Source organism: Scardinius erythrophthalmus, assembly GCF_964197995.2.
Source record: "Scardinius erythrophthalmus genome assembly, chromosome: 25".
Lineage (NCBI taxonomy): Eukaryota > Metazoa > Chordata > Actinopteri > Cypriniformes > Leuciscidae > Scardinius > Scardinius erythrophthalmus.
Genome location: NC_138245.1, coordinates 25,835,107 through 25,857,637, shown reverse-complemented (window position 1 = coordinate 25,857,637; position 22,531 = coordinate 25,835,107). Strand labels below are relative to the sequence as shown.

Here is a 22,531-nt window from a genome sequence, read left to right as displayed (position 1 = left end):
AGCATAAAAGAAACATGCCTGAGAATGACAGGACAAAGACAAAACAACGTTTTGAAATGGGGATTAGAGATTTGTACTCAGAATAAATCAGAGTCTAGAGGTCTCTTTTTTAAAGAGGCATTGTGAATAATTAAACTGAAAGAATCTCAAAAAGGACTTTAATAAAGCCCAGTATACGAGAGCTGCTGCTGTACTAAGCTTTTCTGCAACAATTCTAACAAATGTTACGTTTCCAACATGTCTAAAAAGCATAAAAGCTAACGGCACACGCTTTAAGTTGCGTCCACACTTCCAGCAACACAAAGCGAAGAAGCAACACGATCCCAATCATAGCAATAGAGAGTTGGTGATTTCTGATTTTTTTATTTTTTTTTCGTCCAGTGACGTGATAAAGTTGAGATATGTTTAACTTTACGCAAATGATGAGCGACTTTCGAGAGCGACAACCAATAGGAGTGTGATCAGTGGAGTGCAAAGTTGGAGGAGAAGTTAGTCAGAAACGTTCCTATCATTTATGAAAACTGATTCGTGGTCTACATTACAACATGAGGAACATCCGTGAATGTCAATCAAAAACATTACTAGGCAACCAGCAGTGGGAACGCCCACTAGCGACGTCACCGCGAGCCACTGGCGAAATGAAGTGAGTCGCTTGTAGTGTAAACGCAGCTTTACGGTCCACCCCAGTGATCCTGTTATCAGATGGGTTTCTGTTGTAATTTTGTCTGATTCAATCAGACAATGGTGTGCAGAGTTAGTGTAAATTGCCTCTGCCAACAAGGTGGGCAATTTGCTCTGAGTGTAAATATACACTCCAAATGTTTAATCTGACTGAACTCACGCTTCCCAGGAAGAGCCAGAACAAGACGTGAACGACTTTGTTTCCCCTCTTGGTGTTTACTGGAGCAGGATTGGGAACAGGATGTCCAGGAACCCCAGTGTCCCAGCACACAGTCCCCAGGACAGGGCATCTCACATAGCTGCCCGACTGGAGGAGGATCTCCTGGGCATTGGTTACTATCTACCGGCTCACCTATAATGCAAAGATGAAGGCGGAACGTTTGATTAAACGCATCCGATCAGAAATGTCCCTTTATTTATATCAACTATAATGCTTATCTTTTCTCACGTTCCTTAAATAACACACATTCTTTCTCAATAAACAAGCATATTCAATTAACATCTTATTCCAATACAACACAAGAAAATATGTAATTAAATTCATTGCTGAGAAGCAAAATTAGAACATTGAAATAATTATCATGGTTTGTTCTAAGCACAGGAATTTCTCAGTTTCCTCTTATCTCGCACCTAACAACCACTTTTCTTTAATTAAAGTAGAATAATATGCAAATAAGATGTTTAATAGCATCCTGATTGCTCTATTCTTCCCTCAAAGACCATGATTGGGCAACATTAAGGCACATTTTTAATTAACAGAATGCTTGAAAATCATTATCTGCTAATGAATGCTGAAGTAAAATATCAATGCTAAACTTCGCTCAGTTCAGTTTGGAAAATACTCTACATTTTTTTTAATTAAAACAATACTCATTGGCACTTTTTTAAATCATTAACCTCACTAAATGTTGTTAGTTTTCTGCTTAAGGGTTATTAATATAAACTTAATTCAGAAGTTTTCTTGTTTTAATCATAATTGTGACCATATTTAGTGGTCTATGTTTAAAACGGGGGGAGGGGGGTTGGAGAGAGCTCACATATACAAAAACAATCTTGCAGAAGATCTTTTTATTTGAGAAATTGGAATGTACAATAGACGCATATACACAAGCACAGAATCAACTAGTAGAAGATGTTCTTTGTTTGTGATATAAAAGAACAAAGATTAAAGGCAAGCAATAAACCTAGACAGACTCTGCTCTGAGAATCAGATATTGAGGCACAACAGTTCATTTCTTCATTACATCTCAAATGCAGGAGGGGGCAACATTTCTTCAATTGATGTTAGGCCCTAAAAATAAATCTCTCTGAATCATATTCGTTGCCTAAGATATAAATGCACAAACGGAGCATTTTTAAAAAGAGCCCAGCTCTAAAAATGTATTTTTATGACCCCTGCAATCATCATCTTTTCTTTTGTGTTATAAGGGTTTATTTCATTTTCTTTCCACGGTGGCAGACACAAGATTTCCCCCCCATTTGTACTGTTGGAAAAAGCAATTTCCCAGAGTGATTATCTAGAGCATTAAAAAGTGCATTATAGTATAGCATCAGAACTGCAGGACTGTTGATAGACAGCAGAATTCACGCTCCTTCCTAAACATCAAATTTGCAGTCAGATCACTTAAACTGGAGTGATAACTTTTGCAAATGAACCATTGAACCATGTCTGTCCAGAGCAAAAACTCAGCCAAATAGTGCATCATCATCATCATACATGAACAAATTCACAGAGAGAAGCACCGGGTATTTAACAACAGGCTCTTTGCTGGGGCCAATAAGCAATCACCTAGAAACCATTTAAAATAACATAGTAAACATATAGCAATGCTAAAAACCATAGCAACACCCTGGTGACCATCCACCCATAGTGTAATCAATATATATATTGTCCAATGTATATTTATCTTGTAAACAGCACTGCTTAAGGACATATATTCTTGAGATTAAAAATATATTTCGGATTATTGTGCATTTTGGATGAATATATATATATAGGTCCAAATATGAGGAAATAGATATCAACAATATATTTTTTTGGCCATTTTTTTGTGTATTTGAAATGTTTTTTATCATCTGGAAATATATTTTTTTTCCATGATTGTATTTTATCATCATGATGGAATATGTAAAAATCTAGATTACGTTTTATAAACTCTTTGAACACCTGGGATGTAATGTAGTGTTGTTATGGGAAAGTTAGATAAGTTGACTTTAACAAAGTGCAATGTGATTACAACTCAAATCTCCAGCAAGAATACATTATCACTTTAAGTCAACTGCACTTCAACTTTAATGGCTTTGGTATTTCAGCTTCACTTTGCATTTTGTAGAACATTCTAAGTGCAACGCTGTCAGGTTTAATGCATACGTGTGTCGGATATATTATTCCAACTATTTCCAGTAACGCCTGACATTTGGCGAGCCACAAACGGACATGTTTCACACACAGTAGTAAACCCCTTAAGACCGCTCATATACTTGCTGATGGACAACACATGCACTGGCACTTGACATGGACGAGTGACATTAAAATGAAAGACCTTAGAGGACTCCTAAGGCTTTTTGAAACTTGTGTCTCTGTGCATTTGTGTGTCAAAACTGCAGTGCAACACTGTGACAGATCTGTCTGTCTGTTCTGATCTTAAACTCATCTCTGAGAAGCACAGAAGACAGATAAGAAATATGCCACATAGCCGCTGGGAGGAGGGGAGAGATGAGAGGAGATTAAGAGACAGCTGATCATTTGCTTATGCGAGTAAAAATAACTAATCGCTGAAGAGTTTGAGGATGGGGATAACAGAAGGTTGAAAGTAATTAGAGGGATGAAGGTGAAGAAGGATGAGATTGAAAGATAATTAAAGGGATAGTTCTGTAAAGCAATCATTTAATCACCTTCATTCATTTACTCAAGATGATTTTACACCATGGAAGGAGATCATTTGCAGAATTGGCTGCTGTTTACCATACAATGAAAATGAATACACTACTGTTCAAAAGTTTGTGGCCAGTAAGATTTTTCAATGTTTTTTTTTCAACCAAGGCTGCGTTTATTTGTGATATTGGGAAATACTATCACAATTCAAATATGCGTTTTCTATTTTAACATATTTTAAGATGATGCAAAGGTGAATTTTTAACAGCATTACTCCAGTCTTCAGTGTCACATGATCCTTCAGAAATCCGTGTTAAAAATATTTTTGTGGAATCCAGGATGAAAAAAAAAAACCCGTCAGGATACTTCTATTAATATTAAGTTCAATAGAACAGCATTTATTTTTTCTTCTGTATTATAAATGTCTTTACTGTCACTTTTGATCAATTAAATGCACCTGTGCTAAGTAAAAGTAACAATATATAAAAAAAAAAGAAATAGAAAATCCTACTTACCTCAAACTTTTGAACAGTAGTGTACAGTAGGTATGGGAGATGTCAGGCTCCAAAAATAAAAAAATAAATGTCTTGTGCGCTATGTTTCTAGTTTTCTGAAGCCATAAATAGCTTTGAGGAACAGACAAAAATGTATTTTGCTCCTTCCTGAAAATCCTCTCATTTGCATTTGATTACATTCAAATCTTAAGACACATTGCACCAGAATAGACTCATCAGTGATGGACGTCATCAGTGATGTAATTTTTTATTTATGTATTTGCCTAAAAAAAAATGCTGCAGAACAAAACATTACAATAGATTACACAAAAAATCTGCCAACATTTAATTCAGTATTTGAATGAATTGAATTATAGGGTACGGACTGCTTATGCTATGTTTGTTAGTTTTTTCAGTTTCATTAAATGAAGAAAGTGGAAGAAAGTGAGTCATACAGGTTTGGAAGAACAGTTTTAGGTGAACTATTAGGGAAGTGAGCTTCATACCTGTGGCAGACAAACACTCCAGAGTCTGTTCTTGGAATCCTGGGCCACACGATCCATTTCGTGGAACACAGGGCCCCTGTGATGTCACTCGCCACTGGAAGCAGAAGGGGTCATCGCAGATCATCGCTTCGTTGACGTGAGGGCAACTGTCGGGCTCCACCCAAAACTCGGTAATTACAGAACGAGTTCTCATTCTGAAACCTGAAAAAAAAAAAAAACATCAGCGATGACTCAAACAGAAACATGCTCATTGCCAACGTTTTAGCAGATACTGTTCCCACATTCTGGCAAACTAAGGAGCGTAACAGCCAAACATCTTGTCCAAATATATATGCTCATTAAAGAAGAGGAGAGAATAAACAAAAATGGAAAGAATACTTTAAAGTGAGTGTACAAAATAGAGGAATACAGCTGTCCTGTCACTGTCGCCTCAATGAGTGGGTGACACCAAAGCTTAGGGTCAGAAATACGCCCACTTCTGAGATTCATACACTTTTTACATTACTGAGAGGACAGGGGGTGTGAATCTAATGTGTGCGATCTGGTTTTATGGGATGTTTTTGTCTCTCACCTCTTTTCCCCTGGGGTTCGAAACAGTTGTCATGGAGACAGGGTCCCCAGGGTGACCAAGGCGTGAGGGGACAATGTTTCTGACAGGGAATGAAGCAAGACTCAGCCAATGATGGTAAAGGCCCAGTGCACAAGTTCCTGCCAACAGGCCGATTGACTAATAATGAAAAAACAGTGAGACAGTTTCAGATTCACCATAAACGTCCATTGATGTAGGGTACAATGGGGCTAAAGGTGTCTTTGATTTTATTTTCCTCTAGACCACTAGATGGCACAAAACTTTCCAAAACATCGGCTTTTCAAGGTGCACGTGGAAATTTAGCTGATCCTTAATGCGATCATGGGCAGCAGCGCAAAGTTGATTCTTTGCTAATTTTGTGCTAATATTTGTAAAAAAAAAAAAAAAAAATAGGTTTGAGAAGCAAATGAGAATAGTTCAAATTATTGCATATATTTTGAGACAAAGGTATTCTTAATGATTTTTCAATAACGGAATAATATGTAAAAGTATGTGGGGTAAAAGGCCCCCCTCGCCACCTCACAAATTGACAAGATTTTTAAACAAAATAAACTACTTTTATGATCTATTTTCACATAAAATCTGTTGCTCCATCAATGTTCAATACAAACATATATATTTTTTCTGCAACCATACACTATGGGAGTTGTGAAATGCCCCATTGTACCCAATACTCTATGTATTTTCAAAACATTTTTGCAGATCTTACAGAAGCTCGCACAAAAATAAATGCAATTCAAATCCGTCCTTCTCATTGTGTGGCAACAGATTACCATTTAAATAAAAAAACAGAAACACAGAGGAAACTAAATCTCTCCCTTAGTGTTCTGCCCTGGGTCTCAACAGCATACAAAGGATTAAATAAAATGAAAGCAATCTAGAAATCCCCCCCACCCCCCCCCCCTTAATGTTTATGCTTTTAATGTTAAAAAAGACTCTCATTCGAGAGTCTCATTCGCATTTGTTTATTGTACTGTCAGTTGGCCTTTTTTATTAGCAATCTCATCCCAAATAAAAAGGTCTTTTAGGGCAACATCCTTACTGAAATGGAATCTCATAAATGACTACTGTAGCTCTTCTTAGGCAGAAATTTTCTGTTCTTTCAGTGAAGTGCATTGTAATTGAAATAATACTGTGATTATACCATGGTACTAAAAACTAAATGTTGTCTGAAACTCATAAATTCATAAATCATAATTCTATGCTATTAATCCATAGTTGACTTTTTCTAAAACAGTGTTCTTACTTTGGGATGGTACTGTGCTGTCATGGATCCTGACACAATATGCCTCTCGGGTCCGGATCCCACCTCCGCACAGGACACTGGTATTGCTATGGCGATGGTCCTGCTGACTCAAAAGAGGGGTCACCTGGCATGGATTCCAATTGGTCACCCTCCACTCATACCTGTATTTCCAGCCAATTAAAATACATACAAGAGTCAAAAATCAAAGAGTCATATCTGTTTAGTCTTCTGCAATGAAACGGAAGTAGCAAAATATATTTCTTCCATTTTATGATGTATGCACGTGAAACAGATTATAAAAAAAAACAAAAAAAAAAACAAGTCCATCAGTTGTTGATTAGATGGAAGCACATCAAGACAATTGTAAGAAGGGTGTGGATTTGAACAATTATGTGGATGAAACAGGTGAGAAATAGACAGGGTGAATTATAATTTCTTGCAGACTTTAAAGGGTTAGTTCACCCAAAAATGAAAATTATGTCATTAATGACTCACCCTCATGTCGTTCCAAGCCCGCAAGACCTCCGTTCATCTTTGGAACACAGTTTAAGATATTTTAGATTTAGTCCGAGAGCTTTCTGTTCCTCCATTGAAAGTCAATGTACGACAAAAAGTATTCTCGTCGCTTGATAAACTTAAGATTGAGCCACTGATGTCACATGGACTACTTTGATGATGTCTGTATTGCCTTTCTGGACATGGACAGTATGCTGTACATTGACTTTCAATGGAGGAACAGAAAGCTCTCGGACTAAATCTAAAATATCTTAAACTGTGTTCCGAAGATGAAAGGAGGTCTTACGGGCTTGGAACGACATGAGGGTGAGTCATTAATGACATAATTTTCATTTTTGGGTGAACTAACCCTTTAAGAACTAAAGTATTTAGAGAAAATCAAAACATTTGAAAAGATTTGGATGCACAATTCTGGCAATGCCGTCTCTTCACCTTGGGCACAGTGGCAGTGTGTCTTCCAGAATGTTACAGTTTGCTTTTTCTTCCAGGGCGGGGCATGGCTCTCCTCCACCAATGGCAGCTCTCTTCAGGCTGCGGCTCCTGCTTCTGAAGCCAGGTGATTGGTCAGATGTCCGACACGTCTTTGAACATGGACTCCACCGTGACCAATCAGACACTTTACAGTCTCTGGGCATCACACATGAACGAAAGTTTACCGGGCTGTTGTCATGGTCGCAGAGGCTGGAGGAAAGAAAGAAATTGCATAGTGTCATATTTTATATATATATACTGTATATATATAGGGCTTGACATTGACTTTGACGGCTAGTGGTTTTCCAAAGTTATTTGCCACTCAGCATTTTAACTGGCCACAATTTTGACATTGATACCATGGGGGAAAACTTCCAAATAGATATTTTTAATATTATCTCATAATTTGGCAGCAGGTATTTTAGGCTGCTGTCACTTTAAGACCTGACACACGGATCCATTATACTGTTACACATGCGTTTCTTTCTTAAGTGTTTATGTTCACTTAAACCATGGCTGACTGTGTTTACGTGAATACTCGCCATGACTGGCATTATTATATTTTTTTTATGTATTTGATTGTTTAAGCCCAATAAGGAGTGAAAAAGAGCTCAATTTAGTACTGAGAGGTGGCTTTATGTGTGCAGACTTCGGGTGTGAGCAGAAAATCTGCGGGAATGAGTAAAATGATGCGCTATACGTGCAAACCCATGCCAAAATGTAATCCTGTAACACCAACAATATTCATCCAGAGCAAATGAAACGAGTGAGTGAGTGGAGGCGGGTTTGTGTGTCAACTCGCTGTCAGAGAGATGAGAGAACGAGAAAACACAGCGATATATTCTGTGGAATATTGGTATTGGAAGCTTTTCAGATATTTCAGTATCAATATGTATCGAAAAATCGATATTTGACAAAACTACACCACACTCAGTTTATTATTTCAGATGCCTTTTTAAAAGACTTCAAAATAAGTTGAAAAATATATATATCATATGTCACATTTAACCCGCCAAAGTGGCTTGTAAGAGTGACTGCGTTACACACCAGGTGTTAATGTCAAACCCTGTATATATATATATATATGAATGATAGTAAAAAAAAATTTGAATTGTACAAATATTACAATTACGAAAAGTACACTGTTCCGGTAGTTTTAAAGGGTTTCGTGTTTGTTAATTGCCTTATTTAAAAAATAAATATTCCATCTGCCTGTTCTGAAGCTGTTGGCATGCATTTAGCCTCTGGCTACCATTGCATAAAAAAGGTAGCAACATAAACAGAACATTTTTCAAGCTGTCTCTTGAACTCTCCAAGGCTTTAACGTTGCTGATGATTCTTGCTGAATATATTGGCATACAAAACAAGCTAAAGCAAACTATGAATCCTGCGAGAGAGAGAAAGATAGGGTGGTCCGTGGGTGTTCAATTTATTCCGAAGTTTAGTCTGGCTTAATACCAATACAAAAAAGTTTGCAAACCGCAAGGGAAATCTTGTAATCTGCAGACATAAAATGATGTTAATTCATTATGCATTGCCTAAGCGAGTGGTTCAAATAGACTGGCATTAGCATCTTATTGTTGGTAAAAATATTGATGCTTGGTGCATAGCATAGACAACAAAACATTGCTTGCAAAGTGTTGATTGCAAAGCGTGCTTGTTCGACCGTAGAATTGGCATTGAATAAATATTATAAGCCCTGTCTTTGAAAACGGGGGTATGTTTTATTGGGATAATGAGTTTGAACACTGTTAAAATTTCACTTGGTAATGAGAATTAAAAACACATAAATCATCAAACTCAGGTGGGATATTTAGATTCAGATTTATATGCACATTTTTAAACCTTCATATGCTCATCTTAAGAGTTGGATGTGTTAAAACAACTTTTCCCACATAAAATATTTCGCATTGGTTCAGTCAGATCACCTTTTCTTTTTTCCCCCCTTGAGCTGTAGATATTTTGTCAATGGATCAAGATTCATTCGGAATGAATTCAAGAATGCTCTCGGATGGATGGTATCAGAACCACATAGAACTTGAAAATATTTGCAGCAAATAAAATAACATAACTTATTGTGTCAATAGATTTCTGCTGTTCTATAGCGTGTTTGATAATGTGGATATTTTCAGAACTGTTTCTTCATTTTTCATATTCACTGCAGTCCTGCTCTCTCTCTCTCTCTCTCTCTCTCTCTCTCTCTCTCTCTCTCTCTCTCTCTCTCTCATTGTAGTTTTCTAGGAGCAACAAGTACTATTTCCATTAAAATCTAATGAAAAATTAATAAAAACCAGCAGGCTTGGGATCTTCCCTGATTTGAAAAAAGAAATGGTGAAAAGGCTTCTCACTTTTCTGTATCGCCCACAACAGAAGGTAAAATTTAGATTCTGTTATTTGACAGTGTAACCAGAAATGCATTTATAAATAAAAGCCTGTTCTCTGATGTAAACAGTATCACATGGTACAATGGTAATCCATCTGCACTAGGAGGATAGCAGAGCTTAATATAGCAGACTCTAATATCCTCACTGTGGAGAGTGATAAAAAAAAAAAAAAAGAAGGTAAATTTATTGCATAACATTGTTGCATAACTGTGTGCTAATAGGCCGGTATCATTTATTTATGGTCAGATCAGTAATGAATCAATGTGACCACAGTCAACATCTACAATCGTTCTTTAAAAGCTTTTATCACACAACTCTCTCTTTATTCTGAACAAGTACTTTTGTAAAAAGCTAAACTTTATAATTGGCCAATTTCCTACATAGTTGTGCTAGTTCCACTTCACGGTCTATTTTTTCTTACATAAAATAAACTGAAATCAATATTTTAGGGCCATTTTTCAGTAAGTAGCTGTGGGTTCTGGATTACACTGTCTGGGTTGAGTTTCACAAAACAAAACAATAAACGGATGTGTGCACTGACTGATCAAACTGTGGATTGATGGATGTGAGAATGGATGGACAGACTGATTGATTGGTAAACGGGTGGGTGAATAGATGAACGGGTGAATAGATTGATGGGTTTATAACCGTATTCACTCATTAGTTCATAGAAAGGACGCCCACCTTAGCATGGCATTCTTCCCATCACTCCTTGTACAGCGCAGTTGCCGAGTCTGATAGCCAATGGTGATTTCCCAGGATACTTTGTGGCCACTTTCATCATAATGATTTTGGTGGGGAATGCTCTCGGTGTGGCGTTTGATCGTGTATGCAGCCTTGACTGTTTTTTTCCCATCATGCCCTAAATTGAAGTCCACCGTTGTCTTTCCAATAAGTGCCGTCCCTTTAAGTCTGCAAGGGCTCCAGGGCCCCACCCACAAACTGTAACTGTATTCCTGTTGGTCAGAGGGACAGAGGGCAGGGTGGGCGTTGTCATGGTTACAGGGACGTGTCTGGGTGAGGATGGGACAGTCTGCTCCTCCATACAGGGGTGTTGCCAGCACACGCCTGGTGCGCTGTTGGAGGGCCGACCCGCAGGTGCGACTGCAGGTGGACCAGTGGGTGAAGGCGGAGACGACGCAGTCGATCGGGCAGGGTAACAAACACGCCTGCTCTCTTTCTGGAGGTGAAGAAAACGCTTCACACACATGCAGGCTCACCTTGGTGCTGTTAGTATGCTTCACACACACCACATCTCGCTTTTGTACTCCACGCTGAGCGGTCACACATCGATTGGCTGGGAGGAAAGGACTCGGGGTGCAGGGACCCCAAGGAGACAAGCGCCACTCAAACAGATCCTTTTGCCATTCGCACATCTTCACACACACTCGCTGGTGCGGTGGACGGTCAGATGGAAAGCAATTGGACTGATGAGTGCTCCAGCCTTCAGAATGGACACACCACACAGAGCGACTCTGGAGCCCGACAGAGCCGCAATCATTGGCCACACACACCCCCCATACACCTACAGGAAATAAGAGAGAGACACACACACAGGATATGAAGTGATTTATATTACTATTGTAACCACTGTCTATTAAAGCCCGGAACAGGCACAGCGATGAGCCTCAATTCATCTCACTTTAGCACAGAAATACTGTACAGGTACACGTGGATTCAGACAGATAATCATCTTTAATTATTTTAGAACAGCACTGTCAGAACAATGATTACTGTGTATATATATATATATAGAATTTAACCATTAAAATATGCAATACAATGAAATATAATATAATATAATATAATATAATATAATATAATATAATATAATATAATATAATATAATATAATATAATATAATATAATATAATATAATATAATATCCATTCAAAAGTTTGGGGTCAGTAAGAAATGAATACTTTTATTCAGTATGGATGCATTAAATTGATAAAAAGTGACAGTAAAGACATTTATAATGCTACAAAAGATTTCTATTTCAAATAAATATTCTTTTGAATTCTATTTAAACTAATGATTTTTTTTTTTCAAAGCCTTGGTCTGGCCCCATTAGAATAGAATAGAATAAAACAGAAAAGAACAGAATAGCAGTAATTCTATAAGTGGCTAGTAATATTGTCAATTTAAAGCAAAAGTTTAAGTGTAACACACATTATAACTAGTGATACAGTTGCTTCTGACCTCACAGCCATGTTATATCTAGGCTGTGTAGATCATTAATCTTAACTTCATTCATTTTAACCCGACAACTTTTAGTGATAATTGTTTAAACTCAAATGCAGCAAAAGTTGCCATCTGTAAAAATTGCTTCCATTATCCCCTATTAGAAAATAAGGGGGCAGAAAGAATAGAGAAGCGATAGGAACAGAGAGAGGAGAGACAAAAAAGGCAGAGGGGGACAGATGCTTCCAGCAGAAAGTCTGACATCATTGCTATCGTTCCTCAGGGGATATCAAAGGTCATGTTCCCTTCATAAAGCCATCGGTGAGGTCACCAAAGAGACCTACCATGCTTCAAATGCACCTAATGCACAACGAAGCAGACCAAAACCATGTAAAAGAGAAAGCGAGTCATATGGGATGACATCATTACTGTATGAGGACTGAAGTCAGAGCCAAACACACATTTGATCATTAGACTGTAGTAGGTCTTCACAGCTTGCTAATTACTGCTCGTGCGCTCATCCGCCTTAGTCAAATATCAATTTATTCAGAGGCAGTTCAGGTAGGACATTAACCGCAGAGGCCTGTCCTACAGAGATCTCCCGGCTAATCAGGATTCTGATGGATGGCATGCTGATTAAAGACTAGATGTGGGAATAATCACTTTGAAATGAAGCAATGTGAGGAAAGAGATTTTTTGTTGTTATGCTTTTCTCTGTCTGAACTGACATTTTTGGAGAGGAAAATGGAAAAACATGGATATTGTGAAGCTGCTATAGCTTTTCTGCTAGTGGAAACCACATTGCCATTGATTTATTGCCATTGCCATTGATTATATCCATTGATTTTTTTTTCATATCCTTATGAAAATGATATATCGATTTGGCTGCAGTCATTACGTTTTTGAGGTTGGTATTTTAATATATTTGAAAGAAGTCTCTTATGCTCAGCAAGGCTGAATTTATTTGCATTCATTATTTTAAATATATTCAAATAGAAAAGGCCATAGTAATCGATTGTCGAGTTCACGCGCGTGATCATAGGCACTAAACCTATGCGCGTGAACTCGACAATCGATTACTATGGCCTTCCACCGAAAACAGGATGTAAACAGAGGTATGAGCGCTGGCTGAATTAACTTCATTTTTATTAATATCTCTAACATCTACTGCAGTCAGATTCACCCGTGTTCACTCGGAAGGAATCACTCACATTTTCTGTGCACTTGTAATGACACTTAAAGGATGTTAAGAGGCTAAAATGCAGGCTTACTACTTGCCCCATTGAAGTCAATAGGGTGCAAATTTTAAAAATAGAATAACTCGGTGTAGGCAACACTGATTTTTGTCGTTGTTCTCTGTATTGACAGCACTCCAAATGTACAAAAAAATGAGCTCAATGTTAAAATTGACCGGAGTTCTCCTTTAACCTAATTATAACCTTATCCCTTAAACCAAGTCTTGACCCTCAAACAGGCCTTTAAAGGGATCTCAGAAAGTGAGGACCGGCCAAAATGTCCTCACTTTACTCTCTTTGTCCTCACTTGTCTAAAACTCAAACTGGTCCTCACAAAGATAGTTGTACAAGTACACACACACACACACACACACACACACACACACACACACACACACACACACACACACACACACAATCACCCTCACAGCCGTAACAACCTCCTTCCTACTTTCAAACTGACTTGTATGTCTCACAGGGAGTTGATCCTCTCTCCCTCCATCTCTCATGTGGCCATCACTGAAACGCAGCAGGCAGGCGAAGAGAAACAGAACTGAGATACAAGCAGGACCCTGTCCCATGGTGTCACAGCAGCTTAAAGCTGTGAGACAGGATGAGGTCACTCCGAGGGCATCGGAAGCAAAGTCACTGTCGGTAAGATCGTGAGTGGTTTTACTCAATTTTGGCAGCACAAAGGCAGATTGAACTGGGAAATGTTATCTAGTAGAATCCACATGATCAATTTCTATTTACTTGCAAAATGCAAATTTTGAGCGAAAATTGAAACTGGTTTTCATTCCCAGAGGTTTAACCTCAGGCAAAACCCATCGGCCTCCACAGCTGAAAATATTTCATTAGCAACAATCAGAGGCTTTGGTTCAAACACACCTGAGACAGGTTATTTTCCGCTATTCAGACTTTCAAAAGCTTTAATCACCCACAAGCCTCCCAGAGTTCCCTCTATGGTGGGATTCTTCCATTATGAAGACCGCCAGCGAGACTGCGGGTGCAAACAAGCGCTCTATACTGCTCGCTTCACCACCTCATCACCTCACGTTGAAAACAGCTCATTTTAAAAACATTTTATGCATTTGGCAGATCACTTCTTGTCCTAAAACAACGTTAACAACATTTGCATCCACACAAGCATTCCCTGGCAATCTAACCTGTGACCCTGGCAAGTCTTTACCAGGTTTAAAAATATCAAGCTAACAGCTATGGAAAGTTCTTTAGTGCGTCAGTACACCGTTTTTTACCATGCATGCACTGCAACTAAACTAGATCGCACTCATTCTTAGAAATGATTAGCGCTAATTTTAAATCAAGATCTTAAGTCTTGATTACTAGTCAAAAGTTTGGGGTCTATAAGTCTATGTTTTTGAAATTTTGAAAAAGTCTCAAGCTCACCCAGGCTGCATTTATTTGATCAAAAATACATTTAAAACGCTAACGTGAAATATTGTTACAATTTCAAATACCTATTTTCTATTATAGTATGTATTTTCAAATTTAATTTATTCCTGTGATGGCAAAGCGGAATTTTCAGGAGCCTTCACTCCACTGTGTCACATGATCCTTCAGGATTCCTTAATGAATAGAAAGTAAAAAAAAATAGTATTTTTTAAAATATAAATCTTTTGTAAATGCCTTTATAATTATATATCTTTATTGTCACTTTTGATCAATTTAATGCATCCTTGCTAAATAAAAGTATGCAATTCTTTCAAAAAAAGATAAATATTTTGAGCAAAAAGCTGAGAAAATCGCGTTGTTGACAAAGACTATGTCTGGATGGGATTCAGAACGATGATCAAAACATAGATGGAGATCAAATCCATCAACACCCCCAAAGCTTTACAGTCCTATAGCTTGTCCTGGGTCGACATTTCATTCAGTAACATTAGGCAGTTTTGATTTATATGCTGTGTAATGTTGATCGCATTATTTTACATAGGCTGCGCATCTGCTTACACATTATATCGCTTGTTTCTGCTTCTTCTTTGCCTGTGTTTTGATCAGGAGATTCAGTACTCTTTCAGAAGATGCCTAATAGCGCCCCCAACCATATAACAGTGAAAACACGGAAATTTCCGTCAATGGCGTGGAAGAGTTAATATGCGTAAACTAATGCGAGTACAGAAATGTAGATGATATTTAAATTCTAAGACACTATGCTACACAACTATGCTAAAAAGTTACTCCCAAAACAGATAAATAAGAGTATGCAATGCTAACCCAAATCACATTCACAGCTTAATTAGATAGTCAAGTATAATTGGAGACTGGCTGTGTCTTGCTATGAGCACGTGCCCTGGTACATATGCTACACAGCACGACTCAACAACACAACCCTTGTTTATGCCGAAATAAATCGAATTATGAATTTCTTATGCCTGAAAGTGTCAGGACCATTAGTGTTGCTTACACATTTAAAAAAACACAAAACATTCCCTGACCCAGAGGTCTCTGGAGACGGGCAGCATCCTCCCTCTCAACAGCACAAAGAAATGCTCTAGTCTGACACTCGCACAGTTTTTGGATGCATCCTGGGTGAAACAATAGGGCACATGACAGATTAATTACTCGCTGATGGTCACAGATTCAATTACAGTGCTTTTCTGCCTATCACAGACACTTTGGCAAAGAAAATGGAGCCGTTTTTGGCCTGTCACGATTCAGTTGGAGTTTGAGCTGAGGATTGGTGGATTTTGATGTCTTAAATGCAAAAGGCTTGGGATGTTGCAGTGTATTTTGGTTTACTTGTCTGCGAAACGCTAGTCAAGGAGATATGAATTCACTGTGTGGGTTTACCTTCAAGTTTACACAGCTTTTCCTGGCAGAGTAACCGCAGGTGTACGTCATCACATTAACAATGAACACGTTCTGATATTTGACAACCAAAACTACAAAATACTTTCATCATGTACTTTCATATCTATAGTTTTATCATTTAAATCCCAACAAGCCTCTTTTGCTCATTTAAAAGAATGGCTTAAAGTGATAGTTCAACAAAAAATGTAATCATACTTGTTCTCATTTTTCTTGTTTGGACAAATATAAGAAATAAAAATGTCACATATAAGGAAATGTATATATGCATGTATAAATATATACATTTCATTTTAAGTGTCCAAATATATTTTGGAGCCTTTCAGTCAACAGTTCTTAAAACAACCATATTTTTCTTTGTCTGAAGAGCATTTAAAAGAGGTGTTAGTGAGGCCAGCAGGGGGTGCTCACCCTGTGGTCTGTGTGGGTCCTAATGCCCCAGTATAGTGACGGGGACACTATACTGCCAATAGAGCACCGTCCTTCGGATGAGACGTTAAACTGAGGTCCTTACTCTCTGTGGTCATTAAAAATCCCAGGATGTCCTTCGAAAAGAGTAGGGGTGTAACCCCGGCATCCTGGCCAAATTTGCCCCTTGGCCTCTGTCCATCATGGCCTCCTAATTATCCCCATATACTGATTGGCTTCATCACTGTCTCCTCTCCACCAGTAAGCTGGTGTGTGGTGGGCGTTCTGGCGCAATATGGCTGCCGTCGCATCATCCAAGTGGATGCTGCACATTGGTGGTGGTTGAGGAGATTCCCCATTCTATGTAAAGCGCTTTGAGGTCTCAGAAAAAGCGCTATATAAAAGTAACTAATTCTAACTAACTAATTATAATTATTAAAAAATCGAAAGAAGCCTTTTTCAACTATATAAGAACCTTTGTGCAATGAAAAGGTTTCATGGATGTTAAAGGTTCTTCAAGATAATGCAATTATCCATCCCAGTATTTAGATCATTTCAACCTTTTGGCAGCCTTTTGTGGACTAGAACTCCTGTATTGAGAACAATGACTTCTGATTTAACAGGAATCATCTCATTGTGAAAGTCTCTCTCTCTCTCTCTGTTTGTGTGTGCACGCGCAGGGTGCTGATTCCTCCTCGTTCCCTCCACAGTAATCAATCAAACAGAGAGAAAGAAAGAAATGAGTGCACAACTAATGAACTGAACAGAAAACAAAAGGCAAATGGATAATAGATGGTCAATATTCACTGCTGAAGAATTGCTCACTTCTTTTCTGTGTGCTTTTCATACAAACAGAAAAAAAGAGTATTTGAAAAAGGAAAGAATGTGTATTGTCACATTATGAGAGGTCATCACTGTCCTATCGTTTTGGCAGACACAGCTTCATTCTTGGTCCTGCTCTCTCCATGGAAAATAAGTAATAAAAAAATGTTCTATTTATCTCTTTTGCCTTAATGAATCTATTATGTATTGCATTATACTGAAGACTATTGTGCACATTTACATCAGTGATGTACGAATTATTGTTGAGAAGTCTAGACATAGCCCTATCCTATACTTTTTCAGCCTGGTGACAAATAATAACAAAATAATAATAATAATAATAATACAATTATTTCTTCAGTAGTAGTAGCATATTAGTAGTATAAAATGTTTTTAATAGAACCTCTCATGAATAAAATGCAGCTCAAACTCAAAACTTCAATGTTTAGATTTTTTTATGTTACCAGGGCTTTCACTGAGCTGCATACTTTTATACCATGATGTCGTATATTTTATTCTAATGTACATGTGAGCTGCATTTTACTTATGAAGACGTGTTCCTGTAGCTGAAACAGTTGAACATGACTGATGCAAAATCTTGAACTGTAAAGTATGTAGTGGATTAAATAACCTTGTAAATCGAAATGTCAAGAGAAATGTTAAAGACTTCAATCAAAGTGGCATCAAAATTGAGGTTTTATGGCTTTTAGAACGTGTCTGTTAGCTTTGAGACCATCTTTAAAAGCTGACAAAATAAACTAGCAGATACATGCGCACAGAATATATTAGTTCTATTCAGAAACGTACCGAAAAATTATGATTCATCTCGTTTGCATTGGCATGTACACATATTTGTCAAAAGAAAAGGATAGAATGACAATGTCTCCTTCCATAATACTGCTAAAAAACATAATCTGCTACAGTCAGACTGCCTGTCTTCATCTGCTATTGAAGGTTGATTTTCACCTTCGTGTTTTGTGAGACAGAGTCATTTTCTGTACAGATTGTGATGAGGAACTCCAGGGAGACTGGTTCAAATGTAGGCTTTCAAGCCTTCAGAGATGCAAACTCAAGAATTTGCAGTATATTTTTCCTCATTTCTAGGAAAACTGATCAAAATTAAGCACACAAAATAGCTCAAGAAAATCAGACCTTGAGTATAAAAGAAAGAGTGTAGGTGCACAAATGAGCCCTTCTTCATAGACAGAACAAAAGCGGACACACTCCTTCAGGATGAAACCAGTATCGATTTTACATTCCAGGAATCATCACCCCTGCGGACCTGCAGAGCTGCCGTTCGATCCACACACAGCACAGGAGGAGACCTCTGAGAACTGACCACTGCTTCACAGAGAAACGTCAACGTCCTTATCTCATCCATACTTCATCTATAAAACATTTTCACAGTTGCCTTCATTAGCATTAGACCTGTTGATATGTCCACTTTTTAAAAGACACTTCTGAAACTGAAACTATCTTTTGGTGCCCTCTAGATCAATTACTGAAATGTCCATTTTCAAAACAAATCTGTGGTATTTATGATATGTAAATCGATTACAAGTATAAAAATTTAAAAATATTAAAGTAGCTATGTTTTGTCTGACTTGATCCTAACTTACCAAGGCTGCATTTATACAGTAAAAATCTGTAATATTGTGAAATATAATTACAAGTTAAAATAAAGGTTTATATTTTAAAATGTAATTTATTCCTGTGATGCAAAGCTGTGTTTTATAACTCCAGTCTTCCGTGTCACATGATCTTTCAGAAATCATTCTAAGATGATGATTTGCTGCTCAATCAACCTTTTTTTTTATTATTATCAATATTAAAAACAGTTTTTTATGACAATGTGAACAATGTAAAAGTCTTAACTGTCACTTTTGATCAATTTAATGCATCCTTTCTCTGTAAAAGTATTTATTTCTTCCAAGAAATTTTTAAATAAATTCTTACTGACCCCAAACTTGTGAACAATATGTGAGAAAGCTCTATTAAGATTAAAAAAAGTTTTTATAAAGAAATAAAAAGTAAATAAATGTTAAAAAAGAGAACACTTACAAGAAATTAACATGAACTTGCATCTTATGTCGCTTTATGAGGGCCTCCATGTTCAGATCCAAATACTGCTAACTTTTTCCCTATAATCTCCCTGTTACTGGACACTTTTGTTTGTGCAATAAATTAATATGAATTTTTATTTTTGGGTAGACTATTCCTTAAACAAGAGTGGTCAGACATTCAGTGGTCTATTTACTGAGAATGGCAGTTGCCTGATATGACCTTCCTGCCTGAGGTCTTCATAGCCAAATGTTGGATGTTTTGTTACAAGTACTGGAGAAGTGCTTAGTTGTGGCATCTTTAAATAAGCTCAGAGTAGCTTGGATGCGCCGGACGGCATTAATAGGACAAGCAATAATCTTCTGTTCTTTGCGAGCTGTCAATCTCCCGCTTAACAATTGTTGCCATGGCGACATGAGGAATTCTCAGTGCAACTCCAGCTGGATGTAAGATAGATCAGACTTCACAGATAACACAGGCAGATGGTTTCACAGTTTTCTGAACTGCCGTACATACATGCCTGCCGATCCAAGATCTGTGGCAACAAGGATCAGTATCATTAATTCTTTTTTTTAATTCAACACTTCTGTTTCCCTCTATCAATTGCAGAATATAAATGTGAATTACCTTGCTTCTTGACTGAATGTACTGTACCAAAAATGGCAATTCACACATTTGATTACGCAATCCCAATAATATGTGACTTCTCCAACTGGATCTGACCACAGAGTGTCAGAATTTTCTGGCTCAGGCTGTGAATGGATCTTACAATTCGCATTTCTGAAAACCTTGAAATAATTGATGCATTTTTGTCTGTGTAAAATATCACACAAGTTCACCCTGTGCACTTAAAGAATGAAAATTATGTCAACGTTTACCTACCCTCATACCGTTCCTAATACTGTATGACTTTAAAAAAAGGCTTTTTTGAAGGTTATCTTGTTAGTTCTCATATCAAAGAGAGGCTGGTAGTGTCAAGATCCAAAAATGACCAAAAGAAGCGACATTAAAGTAACTTGTGCACCATGTTCCAAACTTTTGAGTCATTGACTCCCTAGCTCCCTATGGCACTTTCATGAGAGAAATGTCTCTGAACAAATAGATTTGTTTTTTTTGGGCCATATTTTTCAAAAAAGTCCCCTTTTGTGTTGGTCCTACAGAAGAAAGAGAGTCATACAGGTTTGTAACGACATGACAGTGAGTAAGTGATGGCAAGTAATCTTGGCGGAAAAATACTCATAATTCACCTAGGGACAGTGCAAATTCATTTCTTCCTGTCGTCCCAAGAAGAAAAAACTGAGGAAATATTGGCAACCCACCTGTATTCCAAATGTACTGGCTTCTTTTTGGTGCTTCTGCCACCAGTGGAAGAGACATTAGTGCAACATAAAGGAGAGAAGCCCACAGGGAGAAGATAGCGGTAATCTCATGCCTCAGAAATGCCATCTCTTGTCAGCCTGTTGCTATCGAACCTGCAACAGAAATACACACAATAGCTAGTTACAATAGTTCTAGAAAGAGAAGACATCTTACGTACAGTTGAATGGAAAATAAAATACCACAACTTTCACATTTTTTTATTGTCTGAAAAAGACTTTTATGCACGTTACTATGAAGTTTGTTGTGGGTGGTTATTATGAAGTGGTTGCATACTGGACAAAGTTTGTAATAATTTGGTTTCTAGTCCCTCTTTCAACGTAAGTCTATGGGATCTGCATAGCATCTGATCACATAGAAAAGTAATACCACACTCATTTTACAATTTAGGGTCGATTTCATGTCCACTAATGATAACTGTATTTTTTTTTTATCAGAAATATAATCCATTAAAGGAAAACATATTATAATTTGTTATGTGAAGTTGTCTTGATGTATTTTTTGTGTCTGTTTTTGAAGTCGGTCTTGAGTTCAAAAGAATTTAATTTCAACAAATAGGCCTATTGAATTTCTATTTCTAAATGCTTCAGAAAAACTGTTTTTTTTAGACTGAATTTAAAATGAATTTAGGAACATATCTCATGTCTGCAAAAGTGTGTTATTTTGTTCATGTGAACATTTTGAACACATTACATTAAGTATTTTCCCTCGATATTTTATATACAATAACCTATTGTCAGAGAGAATATTGACTGACCATCCACTATTTGGGGATTGCTATGGTTTGCAAAGTCTTTTTTTATTATTATATTAAAATACACATTGAAATGTAGGGTTAACCTGATCAAGAAAATAACATAGTTGGCCAGACAAGACCCGCCGATGAAATGATGAGTCAAAATAGTGAAATCTCCTAAATAATCAAAAACGAAGCAATAATATATAAAAATATGTATAAAGTCATTTTTATAAAATCCTTCTTGTCTAGCACACAACAGAACCTCTATTTTACTGATTAGTACTAATGAACTTCCAGCCACAGATCCAGATGTGTTTCATTACCTAGATGTTGGTTTCAGTATTTCTGTATAGAAGTTTTTGCACAATCAATCAGAGGAAGTGAGAAATCTAGGAGAAGAATACCCCTTTGGAGACACTGAACACATTTACACGGAAGCTAAACCTGTGAAATCCTTCCTCTGTATCTATTTCTCTCCCTCGTCTCGTTTTATTCTTCTGTCTCTAAGGCACATATAAACACCTTCCTGAGGGGGGAAAATGTCCATGCAGTCTCTTGAAGGGAATTCATTGGCACTCGTTAGAGCTGACTGGATGAAGCGTGTGCTCTGCTCAAGGAGAACATTTAAAGAGATGAACAGGACACAAAGAGCCGCGGCTGATTCCACTCAGCTAAATTATGTCTGGCACATTCCCGCCATGTCAAATCCGTTACTTAGGGGAGAGAACAAGGTTGAACAGAAAAGGAAGGAAAGAGTGAACAGACAGAAGGCGATAAAGAGCAGGAGAGATGGTGACAAAATACTGCATAGAGATTTTTTTTTATATACCAGTGTTTTTTTTCTTTAGCTGAATGACTATAGCCTATTACAGAGACAATAAACTCCAAACTTCACTTACTAATTGTGGATCTCCACTGGAACATCTCTTTCAGGCAAACCGTCAATTAACCGTCGGTATGAAGGATGAGAGAAGTCCTCTAAGAGTGGGCCTAAATACAGTGTGTGTTTGTGTATACATCTCCATCAATAACTCAACAAGTTTGTATGGTATTGGATGATAATTTGGAATAGAACAATATTGTATGGCATACCATGCTATGGTATGGTACAGTA

At 37.4% G+C, this 22,531-nt stretch overlaps 1 protein-coding gene across 1 annotated transcript in view; it reads right to left on the bottom strand.

Annotated features, from left to right (window-relative positions):
- Positions 1-22,531, bottom strand: part of thsd7bb (thrombospondin, type I, domain containing 7Bb) — a 56,499-nt gene that overhangs the window by 19,612 nt on the left and 14,356 nt on the right. Inside the window, exons 2-8 of the mRNA XM_081357218.1 lie at positions 20,621-20,773; positions 10,447-11,287; positions 7,340-7,588; positions 6,392-6,552; positions 5,128-5,283; positions 4,557-4,757; positions 842-1,033 (exon numbers count right to left, since the gene is read on the bottom strand). Of these exons, the coding sequence (XP_081213344.1) occupies positions 842-1,033; positions 4,557-4,757; positions 5,128-5,283; positions 6,392-6,552; positions 7,340-7,588; positions 10,447-11,287; positions 20,621-20,747 (1,927 nt within the window). The 5' untranslated portion in view covers positions 20,748-20,773. The remainder of the gene's footprint in view (positions 1-841; positions 1,034-4,556; positions 4,758-5,127; positions 5,284-6,391; positions 6,553-7,339; positions 7,589-10,446; positions 11,288-20,620; positions 20,774-22,531) is intronic.